Here is a 12,171-nt window from a genome sequence, read left to right as displayed (position 1 = left end):
TGTGTAAGCTTTGCTAAATTGCCTGTGACCTTGGATAAATTACTTCACCTTTCTTGGCTGGAGTTCCTGGGTGGTGCAAATGGTTAACACAGTTGAGTGCTAACAGAAAGGTTGCAGATTGGAATCTTCCCTGAGGTGCCTCAGAAGAAAGGCCTGGCAATCCACATACAAAAAAAATCGGTCATTGAAAATCCTACAGAGCACACTTCTACCCTGATACATATGAAGTTGCCATAAGTCAGAATCAACTTGATGGCAACTGGCTGGTTTCTTGGCTCCAACTTCCCTCCATAGAAAGTAAAGTAATTACATTGGCAAACCTTTTATTCTTGAAGTTTAGTGATTCTGGGGCTGTGAGTATAACCCCAGACCATTTCATTTCGACTTTGGAAAGGCCATTCCTGCCCCTTGCAGGTGATCTCCCTGCCGTGTGGCCATTTACCCCTGGGGATGAGCCGGCCCTGGTCCCACGACTCCACCAGGTTTCAAGTGAGTACTTATGCCCCGATACTAATCTTACTCATGTTTATTTTGAATTAAGTGGTGCAAAATAATAAGAAAAGGTGTGTTGGGTAAATTTAGATTCAGACTGCTGGGATTCAGATCCTAACTCTACCATTTACTGGTACGGTGGCCTCAGGCACTTAGCTTCCAGATTTCATTTTATCAGCTGTGAAGTGAGAATAATAGCAATTATTGTGAGCACTCAAAGTGTCTTTTCTTTTTTTTTCCTTTTCCACAGGGTTTTGTATTAAGTAAGCTAATATGTGTGGAAGTGATTTGGAACTACAGAGCACTGGATAACTCAATTCAGTCTCTATTGAGCAACAGCCTGGGCTCTGTGGAAAGGGAGAGGACTGTTATAGTCAGCGGGGCTGTTAGTGGAGAGAGAGGAAGGAGTAAGGAGGACCCCGAAATTCTACCCCCACTCTCTAGGTGTGATTCACTTTTGTTCTGTTTTAATGGGCACCCTGACTTCCTCATCCCTGCACACTCACTTCTCACGGATCTAAAGAAAACCATTCCTTGACCTGTAGCTGGATTTACAGGACTCCTGATGGACCCAGGACCTTAAGTTTCTGTGGCTCGTGCTGTATTTTCCCAGCTTTCCAGTCCCTCACTTACTACGTTTCTGTTGAGCCAGTTTCCATAAGGGAGAAACTGATAGGAAGTGATCCCTTCAAAGCTGGTTGGGCCCCTCCCACTGCTGGATGCCTTTCTATACCAGTGTCCTGAACACCCCTTGGGCAACCAGTCATGTGTCAACAAGGCATTATTAGATTGCTGGGCCTACACAGTGTTCTTTTTCACATCACCTAAGATCAGCCTAGCCCTACCCTCAGCCTGCAGTGAATGATGAATGGGGCTTTCAGACACAAAGATCGGATTATGCCACCAAAGGAAATCATATCCCAGGTTTCCCCCAGGGGTTCTAAAGAAAAACGCTGGTGGTGCAGATGGAGAAATTGGTCAGACTGAGTTTTAGAAAGCAACTTGACTATCTATCTATCTCTATTTAGTTATCTATCTTCTTTCTATCTACATATCTATCTTCTTTCTATCTACATATCTATCATCTATCTACTATCCATCTACCTATTCATCTATGTATTCGTCTATCCATCCATCCATTCATCTACCTACCTGCCTACCTATCATCTGTCTATCTAGCTACCTGTCCATCTATCTATCCATCTAGAAATATAATTCTAAAATAAATGTTCTGGCATTTTGCAGTAAATGACTCTGCTTATCCACAAAAATCATGCCACAGGGGCTTTGACCATTCACTCACTCACCTACATTTACCTTTTTGGTGATTAGTTATTGAGCTCCTACAATGTGCTAGGCACTGTGCTAGGTCTGTTTTCTTTTTTTTTTTTTTTAATTGTACTTTAGATGAGGGTTTATAGAACAAATTAGCTTCTCATTAAACGATTAGTACACATATTGTTTTGCGACACTGCTTACCAGCCCCACAATATGTCAACACTCTCCCCTTCTCGACCTTCGGTTCCCCATTATCATCTTCCCTGTCCGCTTCTGCCTCCCGGTCCCTGCTCCAGGGCTGGTGTGACCCTTTTTAGTGTTGTTTCTCGACAGCAGTGGGTTTCGGTGGTTTGTTTTATGGGCTTGTCTAATCTTTGGCTGAAGTGTGAACCCCAGGAGTGACTTCATCACTGAGCTGAAAGGGTGTCCAGGGGACATACTCTTGGGGTTTCTCCAGCCTCTGTCAGGCCAGCAAGTCTGGCCTTTCTTTTGGGGCTAGAATTTTTTTCTACATTTTTCTCAGCTCTGTCTTGGACCCTGTATTGTGATCCCTGTCAGAGCAGTCACTGGTAGTAACCAGGCACCATCTAGCTGTACTGGACTCAGTCTGGTGGAGGCCATGGTAATTGTGCTCCCTTAGTCCTTTGGACTAATCTTTCCCTTGTGTCTTTAGTTTTCTTCATTCTCCCCTGCTCCTGAAGGGACGAGCCCAGTGGAGTATCTTAGATGGCTGCTCACAAGCTTCTAAGACCCCAGATGCTACTCACCAAAGTAGGATGTAGAGCATTTTCTTTATAAGGTATGTTATGCCAGTTGAGCTAGATGTTCCCTGAAACCTTGGTCCCCACAGCCCTCAGCCCAATAATTCGGCCCCTCAGGGAGTTTGGATGTATCTATGGAGCTTCCATGACGTGCTAGGTCTGTTTTTACTTGCTTTTTGCAATAATTCTACAAGGTAGGTTTTACTCTCTAGAAACCTAATAAAAACCAACTACAGGTGCACACCCCTACATGAGCAGATAACCCCCACATGGTTGCTAGACAATACCCAGTACTACACTAGGTAGACACACAGTAATCTTTTTTGCTTATTTCCAAGTTTTGAATAATTTTTCTTGACAGTGGTAAGTGATTCTTTTAAATATGGTAAGTAATGTTATCATAAATATCTTAGTAATAATAATCTTGAAATCACTCAAAGGTAAGCCCTGTGAGAAGAAGGCCCTTTGCCCTCTAATTCATTGTTATCCTTTGTGTCTGTTAGCAGTGCCTGGCATGTAGTGGACGCTCCATAGATATTTTTAAATAAATCAATCCATAATATTGATAGCTACCATTCACTGTTCACTCCACGTAACATGCATGTGTAAGTTATCTCACTTAGTCTTTCCAGTGGCCCTATGTGTCAGCTATTGTTGTTGTTGTTAGGTGCCGTCGAGTCTGTTCCGACTCATAGTGACCCTATGCACAACAGAACGAAATGCTGCCCGGTCCTGCGCCATCCTTAAAATTGTTGTTATGCTTGAGCTCATTGTTGCAGCCACTGTGTCAATCCACCTCGTTGAGGGTCTTCCTCTTTTCCACTGACCCTGTACTCTGCCAAGCATGATGTCCTTCTCCAGGGACTGATCCCTCCTGACAACATGGCCAAAGTATATAAGACACAGTCTCGCCATCCTCACCTGTAAGGAGCATTCTGGCCGCACTTCTTCCAAGACAGATTTGTTCGTTCTTTGGCAGTCCATGGTATATTCAGTATTCTTCACCAACACCACAATTCAAAGGCATCAACTCTTCTTCGGCCTTCCTTATTCATTGTCCAGCTTTCACATGCATATGATGTGAAAGAAAATACCATGGCTTTGGTCAGGCGCACCTTAGTCTTCAGGGTGACATCTTTGCTCTTCAACACCTTGAAGAGGTCCTTTGCAGCAGATTTGCCCAATGCAATGTGTCTTTTGATTTCTTGGCTGCTGCTTCTATGGCTCTTGATTGTGGATCCAAGTAAAATGAAATCCTTGACAACTTCAATCTTTTCTTCGTTTTTCATGATGTTGCTTATTGGTCCAGTTGTGAGGATTTTTGTTTTCTTTATGTTGAGGTATAATCCATAGTGAAGGCTGTGGTCTTTGATCTTCATTAGTAAGTGCTCCAAGTCCTCTTCACTTTCAGCAAGCAAGGTTGTGTCATCTGCATAACGCAGGTTGTTAATGAGTCTTCCTCCAATCCTGATGCCCCATATAAGGGGACATAGGCTAAGCCAGAGGGAGCTATAGCAGCCTCAGGATATTCCAAGGAGATAGAATTTCAGAGAAATTTCTGTTGGGCCCTTCTTTTTAACATTTGCAGCCTTCTCCTAAATACAACATACAAAACAACAGAAGTCAGACTTGTTGAAACATACTTAATTAGTCTCCATCCTATGGAAGTAGAGAACCTGATTCTTGCCAGCCTTGTCTTTTGACCTGCCTGTCTCTTCTCTTCTCCTTGCACCCATGCACTCACGTGCACACATACATATGTATTCATGTATGTATGCCCCCCACATGCACGCACATATATCCATGTGCACATACATGCACTCACACACATGCATGCACATACATATACCTCCCACATGCACGCACACACATATATCCACACGCGTCTGCGTACACACTCACAGGTGCACACACACACTTGATACCCTCTGTACCATCAAATTATTCTCCATTTCTCCATCAGCAAGCCATCCCCTTACGTGATGCTGAGCCATTATACGCTCTAATCCTCACGCATGAGATGCCCTCCACCTGATGCCTTCTTTTTCAACATTTTAGATCCTTGTCTAATATTTCTGCTTCAATGAAAATGTCTCTGATTTCCTCCAGGGACTTGATGCCCATTTTCTCCCCTGCTGTCTCTCAGAGCCCTCATAGCTGTGTTCCAGGCAGTGGTGAAGCAAGGGTATGTTTACCTGTCTGTCTCAGAGCTACCTGAGAACAGGAGTGAGACCGTGTTCACCTGGCACAACACCTGACAAAGAGAAGATGCTAAATTCTTGCAGATTTGAACTGTCTGGCCTGGGGTTACATCTTCTAGGGTGTCCTCAACCGCTCCTTGAGGGGGCCATGACAACTGTCCCCCTCCCCCTGGCCATCCAGAAGATCAACCCTTGCCTGATGGAGCTGTGTCGCTTTTTCCAGCAGTGCCTCTGCATGAGCCAGAGGAAGACTCCTAGGACAGAGGCCATGAGGTAACCTGGGCCACTCGCCACTTTTCAAACCCAGTGTTGATAGGCAGCCTGGAATGTCTTAGGACCTTTGTGAGGCTCAACGAGGCTGCAGCACAGAGGGTAGCCACAGTCTCTAAAATACATCCCTATTTAGAACACCCTTTCCCTTTCAAGCACCTGCATTACCTCTTGCAAATCTGTTCTCTTTGACTTCCCGTGGACTTCCAGGCTTCCCCTCCAAGCTTTCCATTCCCTTCTTCATTCAGAACAGGTAACACATATAGAACCTTTGGAGTTGGACCCTCCATTCTTTCCAGGGGAGCATGTCCCAAGGTCATGGGCTGGGTAGTCACATGTAGGTTGGAATTGCTCTTCATCTGGTGGTCCATAATGGGATGAGCGGGGGCCTACAGACCACCATGGGCTGGGGGCTCCAACCTCACCATGTCCCATATCACCAATCTGCCTCAGACCAATAAATACACACCAGGCTCAAATGGAGGTGAAACAGCTTTACTGGAGGGTTCAGGTAAGTGTCCCACCACAGGACAGAGTTGGAGGTTATTAGGAGTCATGACTTTGTTAGCCACCTGACTCTTTTTTACCCCAAGGGGGTTCAAGCGTTGGGAGGACAATACCTTACTGAGTAAGCCTTAAAAGAATGTTCATTATGAACAGGCTTTCATTCCCTGAATTTCCTTTCTGACCAAATCCTCTCCCTTGCACGGTCCTCTCCTGTTTGGGGTCCCCAGTGCCATCCTTGGGGCACACCATCCCTCCCTGCAGGACGACAGAGCTCTGTCCCTTTCTCTCCTGGTGCCTCTTCCTCTGCCCAGGTTCCTGCTGACTCCACAGAGAGATGCAGCAGTTCTGGGACAATGGAAATGGTACCTGCTTCAACTCCTGTTCCGGCTCATTCTGTCCATGGCATTGCAGCTGACCCCTGCCCTAAAGACAAGCACAACATGCACCTTATTAACTGATTTTCTTCTAAGACCATGTAGCCTTTTCTGTATGAGAAATGCCACCTCCATTCTATTTGAAAGGAGTCCCTGGGTTGCATAGAGGGTTAAGCACTGAACTAACCAAAAGGTTAGAAGTTCAAACCCACTCAGAGATGCCTGGGCAGTAAGGCCTGGTGGACTGCTGCAGAAAGGTCACAGCCTTAAAAACTTTATGGAGCTGTCCCACTTTGCACACGTAGAGTTGCCATGAGTTGGAATCGACTCAACAGCAACTAATAACAATGGTCTAGGTGAAGAGGGCATATTCTTCTTATGAACATGACCTTGACTCCACTTATTACAAAGCAGTAAACATGGCCAGTTATCTGTTCATTTGCCTCACCATATGAACTGGGAGTGCCTCTGCCAGAGGGCTCGGGGATGGACAATGTCATGGTCAAATAGTTTGTCTCCTGATCAGAGAGACAGGGAATTTCAGTTAAAACTATGAGCCATGTGCTCTCACAAATGGTTACCTCCTTCCCAACCTCTCTTGCCACACCCCATAAAGATGGAGAGGGGTTCCAAAGAAAGGCTCCCTTGCTGTGAGTAACTGGCCATGTGTTCATATTAAGGAAGTTACTTCTGCTCTGCTGGCTGTTTTCTCACAGCCGGCACAGGACAGTGACTGCTCCCAACCCTGACTTACATCTTTAGGTACTGTCTGGACCGCTATTCCTGGTTCCTGAAGAATGCAACATACATCTGTCAGAGGGTGAAGAGGGTGTCCCACTCCCACAGTGAGTACACAGCTTGACTATGTTGTATGTTTTAAATGAATGCAGTGTACAAAAATGTTCTATCCTTCTGAGTGGTTTTCCTGCTTTAACAGGTGCCAGTAGAAGTGCTATAGCTCACTAAATAATTCTAGACAAGGAGTGTCTGGGATATTTCTGATTCCCCTTCACCTAACGGTTTGATGTTTGCACTAAAGTATAGGAAAAAAACAGGAGTCAGCCAGGCCTGGTACTGTTGCTATCTTAACTTCTCTGAGTTTCCATGTAAGCTAATAAGACAAACAAACAGCAATATAAAGCCAAAAGACAAAACCCCACATAAATACTCACATTCCTGACCCAAACAAAATGTATACAAATAACTCAAGAAAGAGAAGGCAACATGAAGTGCTAAAAGTAGTTTATATGGTACCTCTTTCCTTGTCCTGATGACTTCAAAGCCCTGTTTACTAACCCCTACCAGAGATACCAGAGATTACCAGGCATCGGCCTTTTTTTTTTTTTTTTTTTTCCATTCCTGCAAACAAAAGTGGCCAGGATGGGCTTTCTGGCCACCAAACCAATGGTTTAGCCTTCTTATTGTGCCATCATCCTGGACTATACGGTAAAGGGAATCTGGTATTCTAAAAATAGTTTTCACAAAACTGTGTTCAACTATGTGAAAAATTCATTCTTAATGTAACCCAAATATAAGCTGGTGCCAGTATTGATGAAGTTTTGCATTAAAACACACACTTACAGTTTAGCCTCCTAACCTTTCCTTTTAGCTCTCAAACAACATCAAATGGAATCCAATGGGATCCATGGTGACAATTTTAAGAAACTCTTCTTCCTACTCTTTTTGCCCTCCCTTCCTACAGCTGCCATTTCAAAACCTCTCTCTGTTTTATTTTCCGATTTATCATCTAATAAAAAATCATTGCTGTCAAATCAATTCCAACTCATAGCAACCCTATAAGGACAGAGTGGAACTGCCCCATATGGTTTCCAGCGAGTGGCTGGTGGATTCAAATTGCTGACATATTGGTTAGCATCTGACCTTTTAACCACTGTGCCACCAGGGCTCCTACCTACCACTCAATAACTCTCCTAAGATAAGGCTCTTCTCTTTGTTTCCATATACCTCTTCTGCTTATTTTGCTTTCCTTTTGCCTCTATTCTTTCTTCTCTCTCAAATCAAGTCTCTTATTTCTTATGCAAATGTATCATCCCGCTTCTGCCTTTTCCTTCTACATCATCTTCATTCAGTACCACAAAAGCCAAGGATTAGGAGTATGTAGTCAGAAGTTACAGAGATAACCTTTAGTTGGTGTTAGAGAGGGAACAGGAAATCCTCCACACACTTTTAATTAAACAGCTATTCTTTTATTCTTGCCACATTAAAATATCTACACAAATAACACAAATATCTGAAAAACATATTAGTGAGTTTAATAGCAGCATGCAAACTGGGGGTGGGGGAGGAGGTGGGAGGAATGAGTTAGATACAGTTGGGAACTAGGAAAGAAAAAAAAAAAAAGGCCTGGGCAGAGACTGGTGACATTAGGGTGTGCTCCCAATGTGACTTTGCTGTTAGCCAGCAAGGGAGTCTTGCACAAGTCCTTCCCCCTCTCTAACACTGACCCCGAGTGACTCCCAGCCAATGCCCTGCCCCATACTTATCCTCAGGGAGAGGGAAAGCCTGGACCATTGCTGATATTCAGCTTTTAATTTATGCCTCTATACCTTTTCCTTCCCATTCTCTTGAGTTCTCTCTCTCTTTTTCCCCCAGCATTAAGGCAAATGTGCCTTGACAACATCTGCAAGTCTGTGTGAGGCCTTGAAAAACAATGCGACGTAACAATGAATTCAAGCAACTTCCCTTCACCCTGGCCCTAGATCATCAATTAATTGAAAGCAATTCTTTTCTGAAATATTTCTTTCTCTCCTGTGAATGCATGTAAGGTCTTGAAGGTAGAACTGAAGGTAAAGCTTGCTTATATGCAACAACTCAGAGTCTCTGTACTGTGAGACCTAGATAATATTCCAAGCCCCCTTAGTAGGAGACAATGAAAACCTTTTCTCAGGAGGAGGTGTAGGGGGCTGTTTTTGTTGAGGTATGGTCTTGACTCCTCTTCTGTGTGTCTTACTATAGTTGGGAGTGACCAAGACCACCCTCCAGTTCAAAGATTTTCTAGAAGGGCTTACAGAACTCAGAAAAATTGTTATATTCACAGTTACAGCTTATTACAGTAAAGGATATGGATTAAATTTAGCAAAGGTAAAAGGCACATGGGACAGAGTCCAGGAGAGAACAGGTGTGAGTTTCCATTTGTTCTCTCCCGTGGAGTTCTACGGACAGCACTTAATTTTGGCTGCAGTGATGTGTAAAAACACATATGGAGTGCTGTCAACTGAGGAAGCTCACCTGAACCCCAAGGTTTTTTTATTAGGGCTTGATCACATCTGCATAGAGTGTCTGTGCCATTGACCTTGAGTCTCCAGCCTCTCCAGAGATCAAATTGAGGCACACAGAAGCAATCAGATACTTCCTTGGTTATTGATACACGGAAGATTTTTGCAATCTCCGCAACACCTGAGAGACCCTCAAGGTTAGGCAAATATAATGCTCATAAATACCTGTTATCATGGTCTTTGAGGGCCTGCAAAGGGCCCTCTAATTTTCAAACTTGAACAGGACGCAGAAAATTTGCTAGGGGGCATAGGGACTCTTACCTGGATAGAAATCAAGAAACCAACCCATTCATTCAGTGTGGCTTAATTTGACTAGACCCTCTCTGATGGATGAAGTTGATATTAATTAAGGACCTTGGCCAAGAAAGGACCTCTGAGGTTTCCTCCAAAGAATAACTTATCAGTTGTGGGAGAAGTGGACAGATGATCTGGCTTCAACACCTGGACTACTTGATTGTAGGGGAAGCCTGTTTGGACCCAGCCACCCATCCTTGGGAATCAGGACTAAGTGTGACCATCAGGGGTCTAACCTAGCAGCCAAGGACAAATGCACAGAGGACAATATGGGACTGGTTTTCTATGGTCACACCATCTGTTACAACAGCAGCAATGTCAGGTGCAAAATGGGACTCTGGGGTGAGAACGGGGTCAAGAGCCTGGTGGTGTCACTGTACCAAAACTTTTAGAGAGGTTGGACCCCACTGGAGCTACACAAGCCCTGATTTGGGGGATAATTAGGGCCATGTGGAGGCCTCAGGTGTGCTGCTGTACTGGCTTTCCTGCTAACCTGTGCACGCGTGGTCACGTGTGGTTAATTGAAGCAGTAAAAGAGAAGGGATAGTTATTGTTCCCAAGCTGATGAAGGGGCTTGTGCAGTTCCATGTGTAACATCATTAAACAGTACCCTTCCTGGCTACAATGGTGCAGGCTCCTTTCTCTCTATTTCATACCTAAAAGACCGGCTACAGTGTCCAGGGAGAAGGGCGGGGCCAGGAGGGTAGGGCAGGGAGATGGGCAAGGACATGAATTGTGTCTGTGTCTCTTGGCCCTGTGTGTGTGAGTGTGTGTGTACCTACCTGTTCTGCATAGGCGCACCTGTGCTGTGGGTTTGCGTGAGTGAGGAACTCAGGTACTATCATAATGAAGCCTGTAATGTTTAACTCTCCTGGGAGAGCTTGTCTTCTCTATGTCTAAGTTCTTGTGAAAAACTTCACTCCCACTCTATTCCACCAACAGAGAAGAGCAAGACCAAGGTTCTGGGACTGAAGGGCAGTTTTGGCCCCTAGGGGACAGTTGGCAACATCTGGAGGCATTTTTCATTGTCATAACTTGGGGGCGGGGTGCACTGGCATCTAGTAGGTAGAGACCAGAGATGCTGCTATACTGCTTACAGTGCACAGGATAGTCTCTCCCCCCATACACACAAGAAGGAATTACCTTGCCCAAAATGTCAGCCATGCCAAGGTTGAGATACCTTTTTATAGGCTATGGGGTCAGGGTGGGGGGAGCGGGGAATAAACCTCAATTCCCTGTGAAACTTCTAGAACAACATACTTTTGCAGGCTCTTCTGTCTTAGTATTGACCAGTAGCTGTGCTCTCGAGACACTGAAAAGATGAATTTTGCTACGTAGAGTTGTATATCACCTTTGACTTAATGGCTTTAAAGATGAGATGGCTTCTCTGCTGGTGAGAAGGGCTGGGGACACCATGCACAGGGAAGACTGAACAACAATGAGTGATCAAGAAACAAAAGCCCCAGTGTACAAAGACAACTCCTTATTAAAGAAATCCTCAGCTAATTCTCTCCCAATTCAATAGCTGAATAGTTTGTAGAGTGGACTCTGACTCAGGGCTGACTCCGTGTGTGTGTCAGAGGAGAACTGTGCTCCGTAGGGTTTCTAATGGCCGGTTTTTCAGAAGTAGATCACCAGGCCTTTCTTCTGAGGCACCTGTAGGTGGACTTGAACCTCCAGCCTTTCAGTTAGCAGCCAAGTGTATTACTGTTTGCACCATCGAGGGACTCCCTTACTACATACAAACACTTTCTACAGCTTCCCCCTCCTCACAGCCTGCCTAGTAGAATTATCCTATTTAACTGACATGGGATCCAGGGCTGAGCAGAGACATGTTCAGGGTCACATTGTTACCAAGTAATAGGGCTGGCACTGGAGCCTAGACTGTCTGATTATCAAGCCCTATCTCTCCCTGCCCCACAACTTGGGCAGAAAACCCCAAAAGGAAATAATCTGCTGTCTAGTTGACTCTGACTCGTTATGACCTCATAGGACACTGTAGAACTGCTGCAGAGAGTATCCAAGGCTGTAAATCTTTACAGAAGCAGACTATCACATCTTTCTCCTGCAGGGCAGCTAGTGGGTTTGAACCGTCCACCTTTCAGTTTGCAGCTGGGTGCTTAACCACTGTGCCACCAGGGCTTCTTCCCTAAAGGAAAAAAAAACAAACCTGTTGTTACCATGGAGTAGATTCCGACTCATAACAACCCTATTGGACAGAGTAGAACTGCCCCACTGGGTTTCCAAGGAACAGGTGGTAGATTTGAACCGCTGACCTTTTGGTTAACAGCCCAGCTCTTATCCACTCTGCCACCAGGGCTCCTTCCCTAAAGGGAAGAGGCATCAAATTCCCAGGCTTGAGGCCAGGAACATATAAGAAGAGCCACCCAGAGATCCTCTTACTGAAGAATGAACTAGACAGACAAAGCGGCCCTTTTTCTTACAGGGCAGCCTGTGTGACTTTCATCAGCCTTTCATCCCTGGGCGACCCTGAGACATAATCCTGGGGCACCAAGCCTTTGAGGAGAGGGGATGTGAAACAGGGGAGCCTTTGTTCTCTAATTAGAGCCTGGGGCTCCTCTAAGGCTCAAGAAGGGGCCTCAGAGTATGGAGCCTTGACCTGTGCCAAGCCATACGATGTATTACTGTGCCTCCATCCCTGAGAGCACGCCACCTGCCAGCGTTCATGAAAGGCCAT

General features: G+C 45.1%; 1 protein-coding gene across 1 annotated transcript in view; it reads left to right on the top strand.

Moving 5' to 3' along the window:
- The window catches only part of HHLA1 (HHLA1 neighbor of OC90), a 34,369-nt gene extending 25,829 nt beyond the window's left edge, over window positions 1-8,540 (top strand). The window contains exons 14-17 of the mRNA XM_064267671.1: window positions 415-489; window positions 4,852-5,005; window positions 6,646-6,728; window positions 8,497-8,540. Of these exons, the coding sequence (XP_064123741.1) occupies window positions 415-489; window positions 4,852-5,005; window positions 6,646-6,728; window positions 8,497-8,540 (356 nt within the window). The remainder of the gene's footprint in view (window positions 1-414; window positions 490-4,851; window positions 5,006-6,645; window positions 6,729-8,496) is intronic.
- Window positions 8,541-12,171: the final 3,631 nt, after the last annotated feature.

Source organism: Loxodonta africana, chromosome 14 (genome assembly GCF_030014295.1).
Source record: "Loxodonta africana isolate mLoxAfr1 chromosome 14, mLoxAfr1.hap2, whole genome shotgun sequence".
Classification (NCBI taxonomy): Eukaryota; Metazoa; Chordata; class Mammalia; order Proboscidea; family Elephantidae; genus Loxodonta; species Loxodonta africana.
Note: the sequence above shows the minus strand (reverse complement) of the source record. Positions and strands in the feature narration are given on the sequence as shown.